Source organism: Stegostoma tigrinum, unplaced genomic scaffold, assembly GCF_030684315.1.
Source record: "Stegostoma tigrinum isolate sSteTig4 unplaced genomic scaffold, sSteTig4.hap1 scaffold_386, whole genome shotgun sequence".
In the NCBI taxonomy this organism is placed as follows: Eukaryota; Metazoa; Chordata; class Chondrichthyes; order Orectolobiformes; family Stegostomatidae; genus Stegostoma; species Stegostoma tigrinum.
Window position 1 is genome coordinate 1,969 of NW_026728314.1, and position 25,985 is coordinate 27,953.

At 45.3% G+C, this 25,985-nt stretch overlaps 1 protein-coding gene across 1 annotated transcript in view; it reads right to left on the minus strand.

Annotated features, from left to right (window-relative positions):
* Positions 1–533: 533 nt before the first annotated feature.
* Positions 534–25,985, minus strand: part of LOC132208408 (bifunctional heparan sulfate N-deacetylase/N-sulfotransferase 2-like) — a gene marked incomplete at its 3' end in the record, with an annotated part of 60,046 nt that continues 34,594 nt past the window's right edge. Inside the window, exons 3-5 of the mRNA XM_059643996.1 lie at positions 14,346–14,500; positions 3,212–3,397; positions 534–662 (exon numbers count right to left, since the gene is read on the minus strand). Of these exons, the coding sequence (XP_059499979.1) occupies positions 534–662; positions 3,212–3,397; positions 14,346–14,500 (470 nt within the window). The remainder of the gene's footprint in view (positions 663–3,211; positions 3,398–14,345; positions 14,501–25,985) is intronic.

Sequence of the window (25,985 nt, forward strand, 5' to 3'; positions counted from 1 at the left end):
AGACAGTGGGGGGGGGAGAGACAGAGGGGAGGGGAGAGACAGAGGGGAGGGGAGAGACAGAGGGGAGGGGAGGAGAGAGAAAGAAGGGGAAGAGAAGGGGAAGAGAAGGGGGGGGGGGAGAGAGAGAGAGAGAGAGAGAGAGAGAGGGGGGGGGGAGTGGAGAAAGGGAGAGGGAGAGTGGAGAAAGGGGGGGAGAGATAGAGAGAGTGTTAATGTTTCAACTTCCTGTCTCATTCTTCCTCAGGACTGCCAGTTCTCAAGTTCTACCACCGTCTGTTTGGAAGAAAAGCCATTTCAGATTCGAAATGTTATCTCTCTCCCTCTCTCCCCCACCCACCCACAGATGCCGCCAGACCTTTGAGTTCATCCAGCACTTTCTGTGTTGGTCTCAGAGTTCTGCAGTATTCTCCTTTTATTTCAAAGTCGCAGGCTGCTGTTGTCATTTTAATTCAAGTGACAGTCTGTTCTAATTGTATCTCACTGCTGTGTCTGGAAGCATTCCCAAAGTGATGTCTGCTTGAAATCTCACTTACCGGATTCAGGAGCACCGTAAGGAAGAGCTCACCGCCTCGAATACTTTTGTCCAGCTCCTTGGATCCTCCTGGATACTCGTTATAAAAGATCGTGTGTGTGAACAGTCCACAGGTTTGACGAGGCAGAACCTGGATGATGTGGTGAGGGTGGGAGACAGAAAAATCATTTGTCAAGTTAGCATTAATATCAGTTTGTTTCTGCGTACAGAAAGTTGTGGCATGTTTTCCATTGTGCAAGAAAGCACTGAACGTGCAGCCCATTTTCCATCGTGGAATCCAGACTGGAGAAGACCTTTCAAGAGGTCAGATGTCTTGAGGAAATTCATATTACAACAGTCCAGGTTACTTGATGAGTGACATTTTTCAGTTTTGCTGTCTATGAGCACCTGTGAAAGACTGTCAATTTTGAAATTGAAAATGTGAAAAGCTCCTAAATGTTTGACGACATTATCCATAACCCCCCAAAAAAGGATTGAGATTAAAATCTCTTGGCAAACATTCAATTATTCCCTTCTACACTTCAGATTATAAATCAACAGGATTAGAGTTGAAAATAACATCAAGAGTTGGAGGACTGTGTACAGTTCTAACTGCCTCACTGTGATTGATAATGGATGTGATTGTACAGGGGATGGTGTAAAGAAGATTCACCAGGATGTTACCCGGCCAGGGGCAAGTCAGACAAGGCTCAAAAGGCTAGTGTTATTTTCCTTCGAGCAGAGAAGGCTGGTGATGATATCCAAAGTACTGAGGGGCACAGATAGTGTAGATAGGAAAAACATTTCCCCTGAGTGGAGAGAGGCCAATAACCTCGGGCTGCAGACACAGTGGGCCAAAGGGCCTGACTCTAAAACGGAATTCATTCTGCTATGCGTAGCTATCATTTATGGTTTCTCAATAAGCGCAGTCACAGAATGATATGACGCTGACGCTGCCCAGCTCAGCCCATCAAGTCTGTGCACAGGACGCCATGTCTGCAACAGTTCTGCAAATCAGCATCATTACTTTGTACCAATCTCCCTCTTTTTTCCCATACCCTTGCATGCTATTTCTATCCTTTTTTTGCCTTTTGTATTCACTTGTGGGACATGGCTATCACGAACCCATCAGCATTTATTGCCCTAGTTGCCCTTGAGAAGGTGGTTGTGAGTTGCCATTGTGAACCACCAGAGCCCATGTGCTGGAGGTTGATCCACATGCCCTGAGGGAGGGAATTTCAAGACTCTGATCCAACACTGGAACTATTTCCAAGTCAGGAACTTGTGGGGGCAGTGTTCCCACATATCTGCTGTCCTTGTCCTTTTAGATGGAAGTGGTTGTGGGTTTAGAAGACGTTAAGGAAGCTTCTGCAGTGTGTCTGTCTAGAAAAATATTGGAGAGGTGTGGTGCAGAAAGAGAGGGACAGAGAGAGAGAGAGAGAGAGAGTCTGTTCAGAAGAGGAGCCATTTCTCTCTCTTTCCCCTCTACCCCCGCACCCCCCCTCCCCCCAATGGTGCTGACAGGCCTATTGAGTTCATCCACCGTTTTCTGTGTTTGCTTTAAACCCTGAATGAGGAGGATAGTGTTCAAGTCCCACTCTAGAGATTTGGCCTGAATTTCACTGCAATACTGGAGTGCTGCACAATTGAAGGAGGTGCAGTCTTTCAGCTGAGCCATGAAACTGAAGATGAGTTGAGGTGGTGACCTCATCGACATTCTCCTCTGAACTAACTTCTATGAAACAGATTAACCCATCACAGAGCCATACAGCATGGAAACAGACCCTTTTGTCCAACCAGTCCATGCCAACTATAATCCCAAACTAAACTAGTCCCACCTGCCTGCTCCTGGCCCATATCCCTCTAAACATTTCCTCCTCATGCACTTATCCAAATGTCTTTTAAATGTTGTAACTATACCTGCATCCACCGCTTCCTCTGGTAGTATCTTCCACACATGACCACTCTATGTAAAAAATACTTGCCCCTTGGGTTATTTCTCAATCTTTCTCCTCTCACCTTATAAGTATGTCCCCTCGTCTTGAAATCCCCCAACCCAGGGAAAAGGCACCTACCATTCATCTTATCTATACCCCTCACAACTTCATATTGTGGCAACTCGCTCTGTGCACGACAACAGCAGTTACACATCGGCTGTAAAGCATTTGGGAGATGTCCTGTCATTGGTTTTCCAAATGCAAGTCTCTTTTTCACTTCATTTCTAAGATTGAGCAATTCCAAGTGCAGCCGCTGGGGTAACAATAATAGACAAAAATCTCTCGTTGAAAGGGGAAGAGAGAGTTTTAAAAGACAGCGGATCTTAGAATCCCTACAGTGTGGAAACAGGCCCTTCGGCCCAACCAGTCCATACTGACCCTTAGAGCATCCCACCCAGACCCCTATATCCCATATATACATCCCAGGGCACTACAGCATGGCCAATCCACCCTAACCTGCACACCTTTTGACTGCGGGAGGAAACCGGAGCAAACCCACACGGACAAAGGGAGAATGTGGTGCAAACTCCACACAGACATTCGCCCAAGGGCGGAATCGAACCCAGGTCCCTGGCGCTGTGAGGCTGCAGTGCTAACCACTGAGCCACCGTGTAGCAGTTGATCCACAGCACTCCGCAAACGACTCAGGTATCTGTGGGTGGAAGCCACAACCACATTGAACTCTCAGAGATAGGGTACTCACCATGATACCATTGTGAATGAACCCTCTGCGATATCGAGCTGGCTTCAAGTGGGGATACTCCTCAGTACTGGTGACTCGAATTCCCCAGATGGATTTCCAGGCTTCATATAGCTGCTTGTGAACTGGATATACCCCTGAGTGATGTGGTGCCACTGCATAGCCCATGTCGATCGGGATACCGTGATCCTGCAAGAGTTCAAGGCTTTGATTAGAAAGGATTATTCTGAAAGACAATTCAGCGCATGCAGCCCTTCATTTATACACTCAAGGAACATGGCCTTAACCACCATTCCACTGACTGCAACACAATACAAGCAGAGAGTTCTAGTACAGCAAAAGTTAAGTGCATTGCTATAAAGCAAAGAACTGCAGATGTGGCAAATCTGAAACACAAACCAGAAAATGCTGGAGACACTCAGCAGGTCTGGCAGCTCCTGTAGAGACAGAAACCGAGTTAATGTGCTGAGTCCATTAGATGATAAGAAATAGGAGGAGGAGTAGGCTGTTCGCCCTGAGCCTCCTGAGTCATTCAATAGAATCAAGGCTGATTTGGCATTCCTCATGTTCACTTTCCAGCATTTTCTCTGGAACTCCTGATTCCCCTATCAATCAAGCATCTCAGCCTTGAATAGACACAAGGTCTCTGTGGCATGGAGTTCCAAAGACTTTCAACCCTCTCAGAGAATAAACTCCTCCTCATCTCAGTCTTAAACTGGCAACCTCTCTGACCAAGGTCACCGGACTCGAACATTAACAAGGTTAAGTATAGATTTAACGAGGTTGGTCAAAGTTATGAGGCGTTCTGTCAGAGTAGGTCAGGTAAAAGTATTCCTAGTGGAAGAATGTTTGTGGCCAGATGTAAACTGATTGGCAAAGGTATCAGAGGGAAGATTAGGAGAATTATTTTTATATAACAGTGAGTTACAACGTTCTGGAACATACCGCTGAAGATGCTGGAAGCAGATTTGACACTAACGTACAAAAGAAATTGGATCAATAGCTGGAGAGAAACGGCCTAGAAGTCGGGTAGAGAATTTACTCCTTCAGAGAGCTAGGACATCCACAATGGATCAAATGGGCTTTATTCAATTCATTCACAGGATGAGGACTAAACCAGCATTTATTACCCATCTCTAATTGCCAAGAGGTCAGTTATGAGTCGACCACATTGCTGTGGGCCTGCAGTCACATGTAGACCAGACCATTTGAAGATAGTAGTGTCCTTCGCTAAAGGACACTGGTGAACCAGATAGATTTTTCCCCAACAATCGACAATGATTTCACTGTTATCATTAGATGCTTAATTCCAGATTTTTTTTATTGAATTCAAATTCCACCAGCTGCGACAGCAGGGTTCAAAACCTGGGTCCCAGGACTTTCCCTGGATTAACAGTCCAGTGATTATAACACTAAACCATCAACTCTCCAATTCACTTTCCAGGTAATGGAGAGGACAGCCTATCCCCTAATTTCTTCACATCCATAATGGAAGAATGGATTTTTTTTTCTTCACATTGTGCCCTTAAATAAAACGAAACTGAGAGAGAGGTCAGCGAGGAGGTGACGGGGCAGGAGTGAGGGTTGGAGAGTGTTGGCCATCAGGTGATCTGTGACAAAGAGGTCAATGAGGGGGCAAGGGTGTTGGGGCTAGAGGCGAGGGTGAGGGGTGTTGGGACTCAGGGAGTCTGTGAGAAATTCTCTCAGTTTGTAGGGATCACATTGGTCAAAGTTTGTAGCTTTCAAAACAAGATGCCAACATTCATGTACCCTCCTCCCCTCAACTGCCCCTCCACAGACCCTCCCCAGTTGACTGAACGCTTACATTTCCCTCCGCCCTCCTTACTACAAAGCCATGTCTGTTTTGTAGCAGCAGAATGGGGTCATGGTGAGACACAGATCGGGAAGGAATGGTTTAAATCCCAGATTTCAGTTAGCAAGGTGCTGAAACATTCCCGCAATGCTGTCTGGACTACATTCCCAGTCACATCTATTTGGCACAAAGTTAACAGAAACTACGTTTTATAGAAACACTTCATTGGCGAAAAAGGGACTTGGGGTTACGCTGAGGTCACATAATGTGCTTCAGATATGCAATTTATTTTATTATTTCTAGTTTTATCTATTTGTTCTATTAAAATCAGGCATCAAGAAGTGCAAAGAAATGCCAGGACATAGTTGCTGAAAGCAGAAATGGATGGCTCAGCACAAGTTGAACAGCCATCAATATAATGAATTGTATTACAGTCAACAGTATTGAAGCTATGTTCAGTAAACAGATAAAAGTGGTCACATCGCAGAGCTGTGCGGATCAAGAAAAAGACAGCTCTCTTTATTCAGCTGGGCTCAGTCAACGAGGAAGGGAGGCGAAAGAGGAAGATCTTGTCAAGGCTTCAGCTGTTGCCTGATCTGACAACGGGACTTCTGGAGGAGACCAGTGGGATACAGTGCATTCTGTGGGGAGATGATCACTGATAGCACTGACCTGGAGCCCAGTCTCATGTTCACTGCTGTTTGCATGGCCGAGAGAGTCGGCGGGGGGAATAACGTGAAGCCACGCCACAGCTCCATGTTTCTGACACAGTGCTACATCTTCATTAGACTCCATCAGATCCATTCAGATAAATTCTCATTTCGCTGGCCTACTCCAACTGCTGAAGACAAATCACAGTGCCACTGAGAGTGCAGTGATTCCAACTCCTCCCCTGAATAAACTGTTCACAGTCGAACGGACAGACAGCAGGGAATAAGGGAGTAGGAAGCTACAATTTGACTGGACTGTTGAATGCATCGACCATCGACAAGGAAGTCTGAGCTGCTTTCTGTCCTGAACTCTTTCTAGAAGAAGCATCAGCAGTGTTTGTTCGGATGAGAGGATTCAGTGTCAGTATCTATAAATCAGGTCTGGCGTGGAGTTAAATCTCCAATCTCAGGGTTGAGGAATACCTCCTCAAAATGCTGGGCCACGTATCTGCGGAAGCCAACGATGCTTAATTCCATCTAATCTCATGGAGTCTACAAACGAGCAGGATAATAACACAGAGGACTTCTCGAGGTGAAATGGGCTATGTCTCTGCCTCTGAGCCGGAAGCTCTCAGTTCAAGACCCAATCCAGGAAATCATGGCCAAGGAAGACATGTTTACACTGCAGCCAAAAAGGTTGTGTTTCAAATTCTTTCCACATACAAACAGCAAGGAGTTAGAATCCAAGAGATTTCTGATGAACCAAGTGACGGAAAGGAAGATGGACACTCTACTGTCACCACCCATAGCTCTGGATTGCAGGGCAGATGTCAATGTGCATTTAGACTTAGAGTGAACTGCAGCACACTGCACAAATAGTATACTCTTGCCAAAATTAATGCAAATTAGTCTCATTATAATCGATTTTAGGTAATGCATTCCCCAAATGTTCAGTGAACAAAACAGTTTGCCAGGAAGTTTTGTTCAGATAAGGAATGTTCTTCAGGATCTTAGTCATTCTGTGAATGAGAAAAGGACTAACTGGGACGGCGATTTCAGCCCAATTTAGCAGGAAATGACCCATGCATTAAAAACAAACACCATTTTCTCGGAATTGCACTGGAATGCTGGCCTGTGAAGACTGAAGACTTCCACGCGAAATTCTGCCTTAATCGTTTAAAATAAATGGGCTCACAAAAATGCTTTGGATTTATACAGCAGCACAGACGCAATAAAATCTACCCAGGGTCATTCATAGTAGGAATAATGTATGATATTTAACACTGAAACATGTAAGGAGATATTACAATTACCAGATTGGTAAAAGATTGACCAAAGGTAGGTTTTCAGGATTGAGTTAGAGGAGGAGGTGTACTGGTGGAGAGGTTCAAGGAGGAGATTTAGTGGTTTAGAGTCCACCATTCACATAAGAATGGGCACCAGTGGTCGACTGATGAAAACCATGAATGCACAAAGACCAGAATTGAAGGAGCACAGAGGGTTGTAGCTGGGCTTGGGATGGTTACTGAGGTATGGAAGGGCAAGGTGATGGAGTGATTGAAAACAGAAGGATGAGAATTGTTAAAACGAAGGCATTGCCTGAGCAGAAATTAGCACAGGTCAGCAAATAGAGAACTAGATAGGGAGATTTCCTGAATGTCCACAATGGACTATCAGGCTCTCCGAATGAAACAAATTAGAATATAAAGTAACAAGGTACTCATAAAGGCTTAGTCTCCAGATATTAATTACAGCATAAAGTCCTTGGTAGCTGGTTCCTGTGAACTAATATTCTTCCAGCCTTGCTACTCAGCATTACCAAATCTGCTTGAATGTATTCCAGGAGATGTGATCTCCTCCTCCACTTCTAGCCCCACAATGCTGCCACTGGTCTACAAACATATCAATCCTCACTCTTTCTTACATTGTTATTGTTTCATGGGAACTGAGCATCACTGGCTAACCCTGAAAACCTTTCTTGGCCATCCTTAATTGCCCTTGAGCAGAGTGGCTTGCTCGGTCATTTCAGAGGGAAGAGTCAACCACATTTGTTTGGGCCTGGAGTCACACATAGGGACACCAGATTTTCTTTCCTAAAAGGTGAAGCAGGTGGGTTTTTTTTGCAACTATAGTTGTCACTATGGAATTCAAATTACACCAGCTTCCATGGAGGGATTTGAACCTGTGCCCCCAAAACATAGCCTGGGCCTCTGGCTTTGTAGGCCAATAACTTCACCATAATAACACCTTCTCCCCATCAATTAGATGGACAAACATTGTCAGTCTTCCTACCCACCTCCAAAATATGTAGAAATCATAATCAACAAAAAGTGTTCAAGCAAGGCAACTGGTTTCTCTTGTTGCTTAAGATTTTCTCCCAGTTGACTAGTCCTGCCTCTAACTCTCATGTTACTATAGTCTTGCTGACTCCAAAACAATTATGGAATGGCTGTAGTGCTAAAATTTAATTGCCTGCTAGAATTGCTCCAAAAAGATCCTAGAGTGCTCTCCAACCTGTTCAGAAATATTATGATGCACCTCTGGAGCAGATGGGACTTGAACCTGGACCTCCTGACTCAGAGCATGGACACTGCCACGGTGCCACAAGAGCCCTAAGATCCGAGAGTATTTAACCAATGTTTGAAGTGGCTCATCCCATCTTCTGAGATCTCCGAAAAAGAAGGCAGCTTCAACACTGCCCTTCAAACCCATGATGTCTAACATCTGGCGGGACGGGGGAGAGGGGAGTGAGGGACCTGCAAGCTCCCCTCCAGGTTGCAAGCCTCACTGACTCAGGGTGACACTGCCCTCCCCTCAGGATCATTTAGTCAAAGTCCTGAGACATTGTCCGTGCAAAACACGTAGAGCGCGCCTTCACAACATGGACTGCAGCGCATCAAGAAAGTGACTCAACGCCTACATCTCAAGGATTATTGAAGATGGGCAGCAAACACTGGCTTTGCTGATGACATCCACTTTGTGAGAATGAATGGATTAGGAGAAAGACAGCCTTGGTTCCCCCAGTGCAATTGATTGCCTGGAACAGAAAACTTGAGCAAAAGATAAATTATTTGCTTTGAAGCAAACGGACTGGGGCTGGGGTTGGGGTTAGTGAAAGATTTTCATTGACAGAAGGTCAGAATGGACCTCCCCATGGTCTGTCATTACAAAGCCACTGTGCGCTTGTGGGTGCATTGGAGCAAAGGAGAAGCAGATTCAAGTCCAAAACCATTGTGATTGGCTGAAGAAGGAAATCCTATTCGAATCTGTGGACATAAAGCTGATCCAGCAAAGCTCGAAAACAAGCAACCTGTATCCCAGCCCAAGCTAAGGGCAGACATAACAGCATTTGGCTTTTCTTCTTGACCTACACATCAGAGGCAAAATCCAAAATCATAAACAGTACTGCAAAAAGGTGATACTGTTCTTATTTAGTACTCAATTTATCCTCCTCCTTCTCGAGATTATGGTGCATAGAGTTGTATAGCATGGAAACAGACCCTTCAGTCCAACTCGTCCACGCCGACTAGATATCCTAAATTAATCTGGTCCCATTTTCCCGTGTTTGGCTCATCTTCCTCCATAATCCTTCCTTTTCATATTCCCATCCAGATGCCTTTTCAATGTAATTGTACCAGCCTCCGCCACTTCCTCTTCTCCATGCACGCACCACCCTCTGTGTGCAAAAGTTGCCTCTTCGATCCCTTTTAAATCTTTCCCCTCTCACCTTACACCTACACCCTCTAGTTGAGTTCTCCCCTACCTTGGGAAAAAGACCTTGGCTATTCACCCTATCCATGCCCCTCATGATTTTATAAACCTCTATAAGATTATCCCTCAGCCTCTGATGTTCCAGGGAAATTAACCCAAGCCTATTCAGCCCCTCCATTAGCTCAAACCCTCCAACCCCAGCAACATCTTCCCATAGCAGGGAAGACCAGAATTGAACACAGTATTCCAAAAGTGGCCTAACCAATGTCCTATACAACCACAACACGACCTCCCAACTCCTACACTCAATGCACTGACCAGTAAAGGCAAGTGTACCGAACACCGTCTTCACTGCCCTGTCTACCTGTGACTCCACTTTCAAGGAACTCCAAGGTCTTTGTTCGGCAATACTGCCCAGGACCTGACCAGTAAATCCTGCCCTGGGTCGCCTTACCAAAAATGCAACATTTAGCTTTTATCTAAATTTATCTAATTTAAATCCATCTGCTATTCCTTGGCCCATCAGATCCAGTTCCTATTATGTCTCAGATAACCTCCTTCAATGTCCACTTCACCACCAGTTTTGGTGTCATCTGCAAATTTACTAACTATACCTGCTATATTCATCCCCAAATCATTTTATATAAATGACAAAAAGCAGTGGACCCAATACCAATCCTTGTGGCCTACTGCTGGTCATAGGCCGTCAGTCCGAAAAACAGCCTCCACTACTGTACTCTGTCTCCTACCTTTTAGACGATAACTGAACGCAGTTCTACGTGAAATCTATTTAGTTTCGAGGAAGGACACTCAGCAGGCCATGCCTTCGACACAGCTATTTGATTTGAGCCATTGCCTCTACTCTTTCTCCAGAGTTCTGCAATAATCTTTTCCTCCGTTGGTCAGGTGCCCCCACAATTCCTTTCTGAGAGTTGTGACTGAGACAGTTTCCTTGCAGATAGGGAACTCTGTCTCACTGCAAGCTGTTGCATCAGCAAGAGAAATGTTCTCTCTATCCCACCTTGGGTTCCCTCTGCCAATGATTTTAAAACATGCCAGCCAGCAATTTGCATGAACATCAGATAACAAGGTGTAGATTAGATTCCCTACAGTGTGGAAACAGGCCCTTTGGCCCAGCAAGTCCACACCACCCCTTTTTGAAGCATCCCACCCAGACCCATCCCCATCCCCCTATAACCCACACACCCGTGAACACTATGGGCAATTTACCATGGCCATTCCACCTAGCCTGCACATCTTTGGACTGTGGGAGGAAACCGGAGCACCCAGAGGAAACCCACACAGACACGGGGAGAATATGCAAACTCCACACAGACAGTCACCCGAGGCTGGAATCGAACCTGGGTCCCTGGCGCTGTGAGGCTGCAGTGCTAACCACCGAGGCATCGTGCCGCCCAGAAATTTTTTAAATTCAACATTTCTGAAGAAGGGTCCAGACATGAAACGTCACCTCTCCTGCTCCTCCATTGCTGCTTGACCTGCTGTGTTCATCCAACTCTACACCTTGTTATTGCAGATTCTCCAGCATCTGCAGTTCCTACTAGCTCATTTGCATGAACATTGTTGGAGGTTTGGCATGTATCTGTTGCGTCTGAGCACAGCAAACCCTGTTGCAAGGCTGAACTGAGATCTGCTCCCATGGCCCTTTGACCCGTGTGGGTGGTGGCGGTGGTCTAGCAGGTATCTTCCCCGGTGTGCCCTACACTGCCCGCTGATATCCACTTGTTCCTTTGAGCCTCCTATGGTCAGACAATGGCAAACTCCATTGAGTGCCTCTGCAAACAACATCTTAGAACGTAAATAATCTACTGCAAAATCCATTACAAAAAAATCAAATACCCGAGACATTCCATCAAAATAAAAGAGCCTAGGATTGTTATATTAAAAAAAATCCTACTTTGTATGTACCTACTGCATAAACCATCTGGTTCTGATATCGGTCACTGTACATTCTCCTGTTCATGGACTGTCTTTTGAGAAGGACTTGAGAGTAATTCAACCTGTGATTTAGCCTGATCTGCAGCCCAGGTCGAGATCAAATGCCTACCAGAAAATGCATCAAAAGGAGCAGAACAGCAATCATTCAGGACTTTTCTTTTCAAAATTCCATGCTGTTACATTGAAGAGCTACAAAAGAGGCAAAATTCTCCCCAGAAAATCACCATCTTCAAACCACCTTTGACCCCTTCGCTTGTTTATGACGTTCTTTCAACCATTTCAATCAGGAAACATTGTCATGGATGGCAAAGGGTTGATTGAATTCAATAATAATAGACGATGGTGGAATGGGAAATGGTGATGCATAGTCCTATTGGACGAGAGGGCTGCTCTCTCATTAGAAAGAGATGATGGTCACATCACCAGATTGGTCTCGGAGGATACAGGTCTGAATCCCATTACAGCATCTAGTGGGATTTAAATTCAATGAATAAAGTGAAGCTCATCACTGTAATGGTGACTATAACTATTGTCATAACCAGCTTCTGGCTCACTAATGTCCTTTAGAGAAGAAGTTCTGCTGTCCTTACCAGGTCTCAGCTACATGGAACTCCAGACCATTGTGTGTGCTTCTGAACTTCCTTCTGAAATGAACATGGACTTCCTGGTCTAGGGATTGGGACATGCCACTGCACCACAAGAGAGCCCCCAAAGGTGAAGCTTGTATTCACTACAGATTTTTTTAAAAATTAACCTATTTTTCCAAATCAACCTGTTCAGTAATGTTCTGACACAGGTGGGACTTGAACCCCAGACCTTCTGATCTAGGGGAAGGACACTGACAGCCCCAAAAGATAGTGTTCATTTCAGTTTACAAGGTTAAGTGGGCGATTTAATTGAGCTGTTTAAGATGTTTGAAGGAATTGATGAGGTCAAAAGAGAGAATTTTTTTTTCTTCTGGGCAAGTGCAGAACAAGGAGTATAACCTTTCAATTAGAGCAAGACTATCCTGGGATAATGTCAGGAAACACTTTTCCACACAGATGCCACTGGAAATCTGCAAACACTCTCCCTCAGAAACCCCTTGAGGCTTCAAAATTGAGATTAGATTTCTGTTGTACATGTTTTTGATTAACTTGTTCAAGGCAGTGGGAGAGTCCGTGGTGATTTCACACTGAGAAGGTGACGGTGAGCCACTTCCTTGAACTGCTGCAATCTGTGAGGTATCAGGAGGGCAATCCAGCATCCTGATCCATTGACTAGCGATGAACCAAGAGAGGAGAATGGAGTAGAGTTATGGGTCAGCTGTGGATCCAACTGAATGGCAGAACACCCCAAGAAGCTGAATGGCCACCTTATGTTTCTAATGGCAATATGTTTTCCAAGTTGCCTGTAACTGTTGTGGAGGCAGGTTAAACTGAGGCATTCAGGAGATCAGTGAAAGATGATTTATATTGCAGTGATGTGCAGGGATATTGGGAAAAGGCAGGAGATTGTCACTGGGGACTAGACACATTATGGGCTGAATGGCCTCCTGAACTATTACAATTCAAAAGATTCTGCGAAGTGATGTTTGCATGGATCAGCTTTAAGGACTACGGCATCTTACCAATTTAAGCATCCTGCGTTAAAACACCTTTGTCTTCCGTTTACATTTGATTCAGGTGCTCAGTAAAACTTGCGGTGCACAGTCTCAGTAGTGCAGAGTAGATAGCCCATTCCCTCCCATGGTGCCATACTAGAATAGTACTGTTGGCTGGCACAGTGGCTCAGTGGTTAGCGGTGCCGCCTCACAGCTCATTGGACCCAGGTTCAATTCCACCCTCGGGTGACTGTCTGTGTGGAGTTTGCACATTCTCCCCGTGTCTGTGTGGGTTTCCTCCAGGTGCTCTGGTTTCCTCCCAGAGTCCAAAGATGTGCTGGTTAGGGTGGATTAGCCATGGGATATGCAGCGATAGTGGGTGGATGGTCTGGGTGGGATGCTCTTGGGAGGGTTGGTATGGGCTGAATGGCCTGTCCCCATACTGTAGGGATTCTTTGTTGGAGGAAACACTGAATCCTAAACATAATTTAATGTTGGCTACTGTTTAAAGCTCAAACACATGTTGCCCGAGGTGGGTAGATGTTACTTCTACCCAGCTTTCCAGACGGGGACATATCAGCGAATAAGTGCCACCCTGGAAATACCACCAGGAAGACTAGCAACACCCCCACAGGCTATGAACAGGTGCCTCTACGGTCCTCCTCAATCTCCATGAGGTTCCAGAAGAGTCAACCAACATCATGTTGGGGATGAGAGCCCTCAGTTACGCAAAGAATGTAGAGGCATTGGAGTTGCTATCCCAGGAGCAGAGAAGGTTGAAAGGAGGTTCCTTCAAGATCTTGAAGGGGTTTTTAATCAAGTAAGTAAGGAGAAAATGTTTCCTGTGGGAGAAGGGGAAATAACGTAGGCGAAAGGACCTTGGACAAATTGAGGAAAGTTTATTGTTAACAAAGCAAGTTAACAATGATCTGAAATACGTTGCCTGGAGGGGCTATGGAAGCGGATTTGATGGTAACATTCATGAGGGAATTGGAGAAAGACTTGAATGGACAGGAGTTGCAAGACTGTGGGGAAAGGACAATGATGTGGGTCGAAATAAAAATCTCTCCCAAACCGCTCTGATAGACAAATGGTATGTGCCATTCCACAATTAGTCATAGAGGTGTGCAGTACAGGAAAACAACGCACCTATCTATTCAAATTTTATTTTCCAGCACTTGGCCCACAGCCTCATATGCCTTTTCATTGCAAGTGCACATCTAAATATTTCTTAAATGCCGTGTGGGCTTCTATGGGCAGTGACTTTCAAATTCTACAAATTCGAGTGTTTTTGTTGAACGCATTATTCTGAGTTAGACACTGGGCAGGTTCTGAGATTCCAGTGATCTCTCAAGTGAGCCGGTCTCACAGAGTCTTCACTGCCCTCTCCTGAAGGGAACATAAATCCAAACTGTAACCTACCAGTGCAAACTGCTTGTTCAGCTTCATCTGCTCAGCCAAAACCGTCTCGTTGTGGAACAGATGCGGTTGCATGTGACTCCACATGTGGGGGAACCACCAGAACTCCTTCCTGTGTTTCAGCAGCATGTCGTCACCTTCATCTTCCTCATTGGCTCCTGCAACGAAACAGTCAAGAGGGCAGAGTTTTAGCAGAATGACCGAACACAACCACCAAGCCCAGCGAGTGGCTTCTGACCTGTAAGGCTCTGTGATGTGACCATTCACCGAAAGGGCTAGATCTAAAAGCAAAAAAAAAAGACTGGGCGATTGTAAAATAAATAAAACTAAATGCTGGAGAAACTCAACAGGTCTGGCAGCATTTGTTGAGAGGGCAGAGTTTTGTTTTTCCAGGTGACTCTTTTTCAGAACACCCTGAAACAAATCTGAAACCATGCACTGTGTTGAGATACAGTTTGATTAAAGCTGGCTACTAAACAAGATTCTTGGAGGGCTTGAAAGGGTAGACACAGAGAAGTTATTTCCGCTTGGGAGAGAGTTTTTTTTCTATTCATTTGTGGGATGTGGGATTCATTGACTGGGCCCAGCATTTCTTGCCCGTCCCTAGTTGCCCCTTGAGAAAGTGGGGCTGACCTGCCTTCTTGAACTGCTGCAGTCCACGTGCTGTGGGTTGACCCACAATGCCATTAGGGAGGAAATTGCAGGATTTTCACCCAGCAACAGGGAAGGAACAGCGATATATTTCCAAGTCAGGATGGTGAGTGACTTGGAGGAGGTGGTGTTCCCATGCTGCCCTTGTCCTTCCAGATGGAAGTAGGTTTGGAAGATGCTGTCTGAGGATCTTTGGTGAAGTTCTACTGTCTAGAACTGAAGGGCTTAATCTCAGAATAAGAACTGGTACATTCAAACCAGAGATGAGGAGGAATTTCTTCTCTAAGAGGGTTGTGAATCTGTAACCTTCCTTTTTGCAGAAGACTGCCATGGCTGGGCGTTAAGATTGAAACAGGAAGATTACGGGTTCTGAGAAAATGGCAGGAAATTGAAGTTGACAATTGAAGTTGACCAATCTCAATGATTGGTGCAGCAGACTCAATGGATTGAATGGCCTATTTCTGCTCCTATGGTTTATAGTCTTAACTGGCAGGACGGAGACAAAATGAGTTCTTTAATTCAAATACGGAGAGTTGTCATGACCTGGAATGCTCTGTCTATGAGGCTGGTGAAAGCAGTTTCAACAGTGACGCTCAAACCACCAACTGAGTCTACATTACTGTAGAGATTGTTCATGTAACCCACACAAATTTTTCTGTATGGACTGCACATGTGTCCTCCAAATATAATGGCCTGGAAAGGCAGTGTGAACCTTAGCCTTACAAATACAGATGGCCATAGGCTCAGCACCCATTCAGTACTGAGAGAGAGTGGTCCCAGCTAATGGGTCTGTAGCTGAGGTGAAAACGACATCACAAGAACGGGAAGAATGACAGAGGAGAAAATAAAAACCCAGCCCAAGAACGATGGGGTCTTTCACACCCACTCATTTGGCTGGAGAGGAGGCGCTTTGGTTAAAGATCTCAACTTAAAGTGTTGCCTCTGACAATGTTGCCCTCTATCAGTATGTCTGCTAGTTTACCTGACGGTGGACCTGAAACAATGTCCCTGGACTTAGAAGAGACACACATTGCTAAGCCAACGCAAGGTATCCAAATTTAATCTTGTGGTCAACTGCAAGGGGTTCGAGTTAATCCTAACCTTCTCTTTTAAAGTTTCAAATTTCTCCAATTATAGGGTCACATTTTACTTGCTCCTGTCAAATCCTGTTCACCTCTTAACCACATGCATGCTGACCTGCATTTTCTGCTGGTTAAACACGACAGATTTCAAAACTCTCTCATACTTATTTCCAAGTTCTAGTGCATCCTTGCTCCTCTCTATTTCTGTAGCTTTCTCCAATCCTTAACCCTCTGAGATATCTGTGCTCCTCCGATTCCATCCTCTTCAACTTCCCTCCAACATTGGTGGCTGTACCTTTAGATACCTGAGCCTGAAACTCCCTCATTCAACCTTTCTGTATTGTTCCTTGTTTAAGATGTCCCGTAAAACCAGGCTGTTTGACCATTTGCACTCACATATCATGTGACATATTGCCGTTCCTACACTGTCGCTGGGTCAAAATCCTGGAATTCCCTCCCTAATAACATTGTGGGTCAAGCCACCACAGGAGGACTACAGCGGTTCAATTTTGCTTCATCCCTCTTCCTCCAGTGTGATCACAGAGATAAGTCCTGAGGACACAGACTATTTGTCATGTGATGTACCTATCTATAGCACCTTTTATTTCTGTTACCATTCTGTTCAACTGCACTGGGAGCATATAAATCAGAAAATGTCACTAAATCTATATGACGTATTAGTTGGACCAAACCATATAGTGAACTGTTTTGGTCACCTTCTGGAAGGAGAGATATACTGGCATTGGAGGCAGTCCAGAGAAGGTTCACTTGGTTTATCCAGGGTATGGAGGGATTGTTTTATAGGGAGAGGTTGAGTAATTTGGGCTTGTACTCGTTAGAGTTTAGGAAAATGAGAGGAGACCTTATTGAAACATACAAGATTCTTACAGGACTTGACAGAATGCCCCTTGTGGGGCAGTCTAAGCACAGAGGACATGTTACTCTAAGAGTAACAGTTACACATTTAAGACAGCAATGAGGGGGAGTCTCTTCTGTCAGAGAATAGGAAAACTGTGGTATCTTTTCTCTCCTCCGTGGGCTGTCGAGGCTCTGTCATTAAGTATATTCAAGGCAGCGATAGATTTTTAATCAGTGAAGGAATCGAAAGATTTTGGTAGATGCAGTTAAGTGGAGTTGAGAATTCTTCAATGAGAAATAATGCCAGTATATCGCTCCTTACAAAAGGTGACCAAAACAGTTCACTGTATCCTAGGTACGGTCCAACTAATACATCATATAGATTTGCTGATTTATATACTGAACAGAATGGCAACAGAAATAAAAGGTGCCACAGATAGATACACCACATGACAAACAGTCTGTGTCCTCAGGACTTATCTTTGTGATCACACTTTAATATTGCAACGAATTCCCTTGGTGCACTTCCTCCCTTTTCAATCCGATAACCCACAGCCACAAGGACATGTGGGCTTGACGAAAACACGAACCACTGGTTTGGTTTCTGCAAGGAAACAAAGGGGTTGGGGCTTGTTGTTCTGAAACCCCAGCTCTGGATCAGTTTACAACATCTATCACACAGTAAAGGCAGCACTAAGCAGACACCCAAGGGATTCCCACAAAGTGCTTTGCTTCATCCAGGTTTAGCTGTGCTCAAGCTAAGGTCACCATCCAATTCTTCTCTTCACAATGGATCACATTATGCTGGATCCATTTGTCTGACTTCAGGGTCCTTTTAACCTTCCTACTCAAATCTTTCTTTTCAATCTCCTACCTTCATCACATTTCACCTTCTGTCTCTCCTCTTTTTTTAAAATAAATACTCTCTCCGCATTCCAAAGCTTTACCAAATGGTTCACGTCAGTCCTCGGTCTCTGCCCTTCCTCACCCAACACGTACCAACAATGTTCATTTGTATAGCACCGGTGTACAGTCTCCCCGGGATGATTCACTAGGGTTATTGTGAAAACCCAATTGACCATCAGGTAAAATCCAGCAAGATGGCAGCAGGGTAAGGTGCTCCATTGGGAGGTGCACTCTCCTCGCCTTCTCCCTTTCCTTTTCCTTCTTTTTCTCTCTCCTCTCCGCAGTGATTCTATCTCCCAGCTCCCACAGCACCTTCTGCCCTTTAAAGTGCCCACTGAAGGAGTCGGGTCGTGACCAGGAACCATGTGGCGGGATCTGAACATGCAGACCGTGTCCTGCAACAACAACTGATCGAGTGTGGACTGCAGTGATGTCGGTGGTGACAGTGAGACCGGGCCGGTGAGACAGCGATGGCAGTGAGAGGGCGACAGGTGCGACAGCAGGGACGGTGAGGCGGTGACGGCGGCGAGAGCGGGGACAGTGAGGCGGTGACAGCATTGAGACAACAACAGCAGCCTAGTGATTGGAGTGCTGTCTGTACCATGATGGAGATGGGTCTTGGGACTCAGATGTGAACTTTGTTTATCTTGCTTACTTTAATTTGGGTTTTTGTAACCTGGTGAGCGCCAGTGAATGGCGACTGTGCACTTTTCGCTGTACTTATGTCCTCCTATACTTAGTACAAATAAATAAATCTAACATTGGAGATCTAACCCAGACAAGCGATCCAAAGCTAATGGCTGCTTTTGGCAAACATTCCTAACATGAATGGGAGAGTCACGAAGTGTCTACAGTTCTGAAACCAAAACAAAGATCGTTGGAGAAACTCAACAGGTCTGGCAGCATCAGTGGAGAGAAAGCAGAGTTAACGTTTTGGTTTGGAATGGAAGAAGAGTCATACTGGACCAGAAACGTTGACTCTGCTTTCTTTCCACAGATACTGCTGAGTTTCTCCAGCAATTTCTGCTTTGGTTTCTGATTTCCAGCACCCACAGTTACTTGGTTCTTTCTCCCCTCCCCCTCTACAGGCCTGATCCCATCTTCAGTTCAGCAGCTGGTGGTTATGAGGCCGTGGGTGCCATTCACAGCCCTTCTACACCCACACGTTGTTCCTCCGTGCATCTCAGGACAGTCTCCTTCTGCTTTGCAGCATCATTCCTACCGACACTTATTGAGCCCTGCCTTCCGCAGACCTTCCTTATTTATTACTTTCCCCTGTCTCCACACATGATAAGAACAAACAATCGTGCCTCCAACTTTTCCCACTTCTGCTGAGTGGCCATCAATCTGAAACGTTCAACCTTTGTTCATCTCTCCACCAACGATCTTGCAGCAATCCCTGCCTTGCCCAGAGATTTTCAGTAGCGGCAGTGCTGTACTTTTCTGACAGACCTATAAAGGCAAACACTGCAAGAACAAATACATTGCGTAAGGTCCCAGCAGAAAAGCTTGTGTTCAGGTCAGAAGTTAAAATCCATGAATTTTGTATTATCTGATACCACTTTCAGAAAAATTCTACGCCAAGGCAATATAACCAACAGCTGAGCTGGTCACAAAAAGCCTGATCCTCTCTTCACCTTGACATTACTGTCTGGTTTAAACACTGAGCTTTTTTTTTCCTTAGTACAGTGATGCCAATACAGCAGATGAGTGGAATCAGGGGTTTAAGCCAGAATGCAATTTCAGTGATGCTCACAACTCATCCCCTGGGTCACAAGCTTACTTCAGTAAAAGAAGCTAAATCCCAGTTTTATTACATGGGATTGCTGGCTTGTGATTGAGGACTCCAGGGCTGTGCTCTCCAATTCCAGGTCACCCTGTTCAAACTGAAAGTTGATTTCACTAGAATTAGGTTTGATTGTCAGGTGTACTCAAATACAGGGGAACACCAACTGACCAAAAAACCTACAGTGTCCTTTTCCAGCACCATGTTAGGTGCAAAAATACCTGGGTTAAAAAAAAAAATCTGAGATATAAGTTTCAAAAAAGTGAAGAAATAAATTGAAAGATCAGCACTTGCAGTCCTTGTGAACTGGGCACAGAGAATCGAAGGTTCGAAATCTTCGGTATAAATTAGAAAAATGAAGAAATAAAAGGTAAGAGTTCGGCATTACAATCCTCCGGTTCGAAAGCAGGGAGCCCACGCGGGGCCTCCTCTTGAGCCTGGGGGTCCGCAATGGGCCGCCGCTCGAGGCCAGGGGTCCGCACCGGACTTCACCCTGAGGCCGTGCTGGGCCTCCCCGCAAGGCTGGGGATCCGAGCTGGGCCTCCCCGTGAGGACGGGAGTCCGCGCCGGGCCTCCCCTCGAGACTGCTGGGAGTGCGTTGTACGGTGTGTTATGTAAGAGGAGACTGTGGCGCAGTATCAGTTTCACTGGGCTCACAATCTACAGTCCCTATTATTCTGAAAATGGGTTTGCATCCCACCAGGGCAGATAGAGAAACCTAAAATTCAGTAAATACCTGGAATTTTAAGAAGTGCTCATCTAAAGATGGCCACGTGACCATCGTCAATCTTTGTAACTCATGTCCTTTGGGGAGGAAATCTGCTGCCCTTACACAGTCTGGCCTCCTGTGACTTTAAACCCATAAAGTGACAGGTAATTGCCCTCTGAAATAGCCAAGAAAGCCTCTCAGCTCAAGGATACAAAGGAACAGGCAGTAAATGCTGGCCCGGCCAGCGATGCCCACATCCCTTAAACAAACGTATAATCTCTCTCCTGCTTATGGCACAAGCTGCAGTGAGCGCAAGTATAATTGTGCTATTAGGCTGTGCAGTTTAACTGTGCACAGTTATCAAGCTCCATGCATTGCTCTCCCTCCTGTGAAATCCTTTGATCCACAACTGCACGACGAGAAAAGCTGACTGGAGGAGCGGTCATTCCATCTTCTTTCTGCTGGACTGCAGCCCAAAGAATAAAGACACAGAAAACGGGAGCAGAAGTAGCCCTCAAACGTAACGCATCACAACCACATAAACAATCTTAGAAAGTCAACACAACCCTGAACGGTTTCTGCAAAGTCAATTCGAACAATTGTCTTATAACCACGCCTAAAACGGAAGATTTCACTGTTGCTTGTGGGAGCTTGCTGTGCACAAATTGATGGCTGGGTTTCCTGCATGGCTGGAAGATATACTCATTAAAAAGTGCTCTTGCTGTAAAACACTTTGAAACATGCTCAGATCACCAAAAGGCTCTGTTTGATTTCTTTTCATTTTCCCTTTGGATGGGGGTGTCTTTGCTGCCAACCCCCAGCTGAGTGGAGGGTTAGATTATTTCAGCTGGTGTTTAAGACTTTCAACGACACTGGATGGATCTGGAACCACGCATACTGTTAAAAATGGCAATTTTCATAAAAGACATTGAAATTTTCACACCAAGTCATGATCATAGAATCATTGAATCCGTACAGTGTGGAAGCAGGCCAATCGGCCCATCATGTCCACACTGACCCTCTAATGAGCAGCCCATCCAGTCCCCACAACCCACTATCCCCCAATCTTATCTCCATAGACCTGCACTTCCCATGGACACTGTGGCCAATCCGCTCTAACCTCACATCTTTAGACTGTGGGAGGAGAGCAGCGCACCCGGTGGAAACCCATGCAGCTGTGAGAATGATGTGAGGGTGGAATCGAACCCAGGGCCCCAGGGGTTTGAGCTCAAACATCAGTGATGTCGTTGTGAGTTAACTCTTCATTCTGGAGTAGAATTGCTGGAGATGGATGTTACAAAGAGATTTTCTTTTCAATCTTTTGTGCCACGTTCCTTGCCAAGCCCAAGCATTGATTGCCCACTTCTAATTCATAAAATCCCTGCAGTGCACGAGCAGGCCATTCAGCCCACCGAGGCCAGTGGATTCCCCATGGCTAACCCACCCAGCCTGCACAAACCTGGATCTTAGGAGGCGATCTAGCACGGCCAATCCATCTAACCTCCTTTGGACTGTGGGAGGAAACCGGAGCACCCGGAGGAAATCCACACAGGTATGTGAATGATGTGAGGGTGGAATCGAACCTGGAGCCCCAGGCACTGTGAGGCTGAAGTGCTAACCACTGAGTAACCATGCTATGGCCTTGGTAATTTTGACGGACGACTTCTAAGGATCTTCACAATGTAGCCAAATAAAAAGATTAAATTTCTGGACAGAACGAACCAAGAGGACAATTGCAATGGCAAAAGAGCTGCTGCAATGCAATATTTCCCAACATTCCTTTCCCCAACTGCCCACCAGCACCGTAGCCAAACTGTGTCTCAAAAATCACCTTTTTACATTCTTGCACTAGATGCAGGCTGTTCGCTCCAGATTTTTATGGAATAAGCCATCTGCCAATGATGGGATTCAAACCCATGTCTGAGAACTTTAACAACGCTAATTCTGAAGAAATGTCATACTAGGCTTGAAACATTTATACTTTTCTGTGTCCACAGATGTTGCCAGACCTATTGTATTTCTTCAACATTCTTTGTTTCTTTCAGATTTGAAGCATCTGCAGTATTCTGTGGTACGGTGGCTCAGTGGTTAACACTACTGCCTCACAGCGCCAGGGACCCGGGTTCGATTCCATCCTCAGGTGACTGCATGTGTGGAGTTTACATGTTCTCTCTGTGTCTGCATGGGTTTCCTCCCACAGTCCAAGGATGTGCGGGTTATGTGAATTGGCCATGTTTAATTGCCCATAGTGTCAATGGATATGCAGGCTAGATGGGTTATCCATGGAAAATGCGGGATTATCGGGATAGGGAAGGCAGGAGCAGGTCTGGGTGGGATGCTCTTCGAAGGAATGCTAACTGAAAGGAGTAGAGATGTTGTAAATCAGAGACACAAGCAGGTAAAGCTCAGCAGCATCTATGAACAGTAATCAAAGTTAATGTTTTGGGTTTGGTGACCTTTCCTCAAAACGGGTTGTTGCCAGCCCTACTGAGGTTTTCCAGCAATTTTAGAGCATTGGTGTGGACTCGATGGGCCAAATGGCCTGCTTCTGCACTGTACAGATTCTATGATTTATCTCAAAGACATTAGTATGGCTCCTGGATGACTAGCCTAGTAACATCACCACCGTGCCACCTTATAACTCAACAAACACTGTTTATCTGTGCACACAACTTGCACCTCTGTCAGGTAAAACGATCATTTTGGTTTGGCTGCGCTCACTGTGTCGTGAAATCTGAAAACCTGCAACTGATGAATCCTGCAAATTGAAATAGTACGCCGAGCAGCTCCGGATTCCCAGCCTTGTAAATCATTTCACATGCTGTGTGTCAACGGCAACAATTTTCCCATCTGTCAGCCCCACTTCCTCCTCATTTGCTGACATATTTTTCTAGTCTGCCCATTGCCATTCCTCTCATTGCTCACCTCCAGGAAGGCATTCCCCAGCTAATGTGAATCCGCCATCTGCTGGACGCACAAACACTCAGAAGTCTCCAATGACCTTGTTACTTGGCTCCTACCAAAGTCTGCTGCATTCATCAATTAGGATTAAAACAAAATGACACAGGGTCAATTATTAAGGAGAGGCAGTGTGACTACGCTGATGTAACTTGCTTCCTTTGCAGGAATTCTTATTAAAATTACAGCTTCTCTGTTGGCAGTGACATCCACTTTCTCCTTCACCTGGGAAAGCCAGATCATGCAGCAACAAATCCATCTATCATGGCCGGGCTTCCGATACTGCTTTATTAAAGCAACCATGAAGGAAAGAGACAGAAGGGCAGCGCGGTGGCTCAGTGGTTAGCACTGCTGCCTCACAGCGCCAGGAACCCCGGTTCGATTCCACCCTCCGGCGACTGCAATGGTGTGCAGGGATGTTAGGAAAAGGCAGGAGATTGGCACTAGGCCATGGTGGCAGTGCAGACTTGATGGGCTGAATGGCCACTTTCCGCACAGTTACAATTACAGTTAGATTCTGTGAAGTGATGTTTGTATGGATCAGCTTTAAGGACTACAGCATCTTCCCAATTTAAGCATCCTGTGTCAAAACACCTTCCTCTTCAGGTTACATTTGATTCAGGTGCTCAGTAATACTTCCTGTGCACAGTCTCAGTAGTGCAGAGTAGATCGCCCACTCCCTCCTATGGTGCCGTACTAGAAGAGTACTGTTGGCTGGCACAGGGGCTCGGTGGTTAGCGTTGCTGCCTCACAGTGCCAGGGACTCGGGTTCGATTCCACCCTCAGGCAGTTGTCTGTGTGGAGTTTGCACGTTCACCCTGTGTCTGTGTGGGCTTCCTCCGGGAGTTCTAGTTTCCTCCCACAGCCTGTACATGTCTAGTTTAAGATAGGCTGGCCATGCTAAATTGCCCCATACTGTCCAGTAGGGCTTGGGGTATCAGCCATGGTAAATGTGGGCTTATAGAGGGGGAGGGGTGTCTGGTTTTCAGACTGTTGGTGCAGACTCAATAGGCTGAATGTGCACTTTTGGAGTTCTGTGATTCTAAGTAGCCCTTCAAGGCTATTATATAATCACAACAGAGTTCTACAATTTTGAAACCTAACTCCCCAACCTTTCCTTTGCTCTATGTCCCTTTGATAAATTTCACAAACAAACACAAGTTTAAAGATAAACAGTTCATCTGGAACCAAGTGATTTTTGCAGGTGCAAGTTCAACATTTCTCCATCCTTTAGAGGTCAAACATTGCCCAACCTCACCCTGAAAAGGTTGGATCGAGGTTTCAGACCATGCCATTTAGCCTTAAACTGCCCAACAACAAAAATGGTTTCTCTCTCCCTACCCTCTCTGCACTTAAAACTTTAAAACACAAGTGAAGCTTTTACATTTCACAGGCTGCAAACCTTAATCCAGTTTAATCCCATTTCCGCGCTGTATTCCCAAATCCTTTTACAGCCTGCCATCTCAAATTCAATCCTCATCCCTTGAAAAATGGACAATCTCTTACTTTTGGTCAGAAAATAGTTACTGTTAACTGTCTGTGTTAACAACAATTCCCAAGATGATTCTGTACAGTCGTAAAATCACAGTTTACTTCAGAGACACACAGCTGCATTTATTTCAGAATGCAGTGGAGTAAAGCTCAAATTGCAGGCTAGAGAGAAAAGGCAGACTACCTCCCTTATGCCGACCATTTATTCCTGAATAGTCCCAGAGCATGACCTGAAATAAACCCACTCAATGATGAACGTTGAGAGTTTCTGACATTGTGACAAGGCACCATCTAAATGCAGGGCTCGTTCCTTCCAGCAGACTAATGGGCTTTGATAATGTGAGGTCCAAATGTCAACAACAGTAAGCTCAGTGTCAGAGCCTGAGAAAATATCCTTTGACTTTCTTCTGACCAATAGCTCCAAGGCATTGACATGAATAAATGCCTCACAAACAGTACCAGAAATTAAATAATCATAAATCTGAATTCGAAGAGCATGCACTGGGCACATTTCTTTGCCCAAAACTCATTTTTAAACACATCATGGTTCCTTGATACTTGGCAGCTGCATGGTAAATAAGCTTTTGATGCACACTGCAATAAACTGAGAATTGCAGAGAGTCAGAGACATTTACAGTGCGGGAGGGCATTCTGTCCATCATGTCCATGCCGGTCAACAAAGATCTGATGACAATGTTCTAATCTTCCAACTCTTGCTCCACTGCCCTGGTGACCCTGGCATTGCAAGTGAGCATCTAAATACTTTATAAACATTAGGAGGGTTTATGAATCAAAGACCTTTTCAGACAGTGAGTTTGAGACTCCCAGCACCCTTCGTGAAATAAATTCAACTCTCCTTTCAGACTATAGTGCCAAACTTAGACATAGACATAGAACATTACAGCACAGTACAGGCCCTTCGGCCCTCGATGTTGTGCCGACCTGTCATACTGATCTCAAGCCCATCTAACCTACACTATTCCATGTACGTCCATATGCTTATCCAATGACGACTTAAATGTACCTAAAGTTGGCGAATCTACTACAGTTGCAGGCAAAGCGTTCCATTCCCTTACTACTCTCTGAGTAAAGAAACTACCTCTGACATCTGTCTTAAATCTTTCACCCCTCAATTTAAAGCTATGCCCCCTCGTGCTTGCCGTCACCATCCTAGGAAAAAGGCTCTCCCTATCTACCCTATC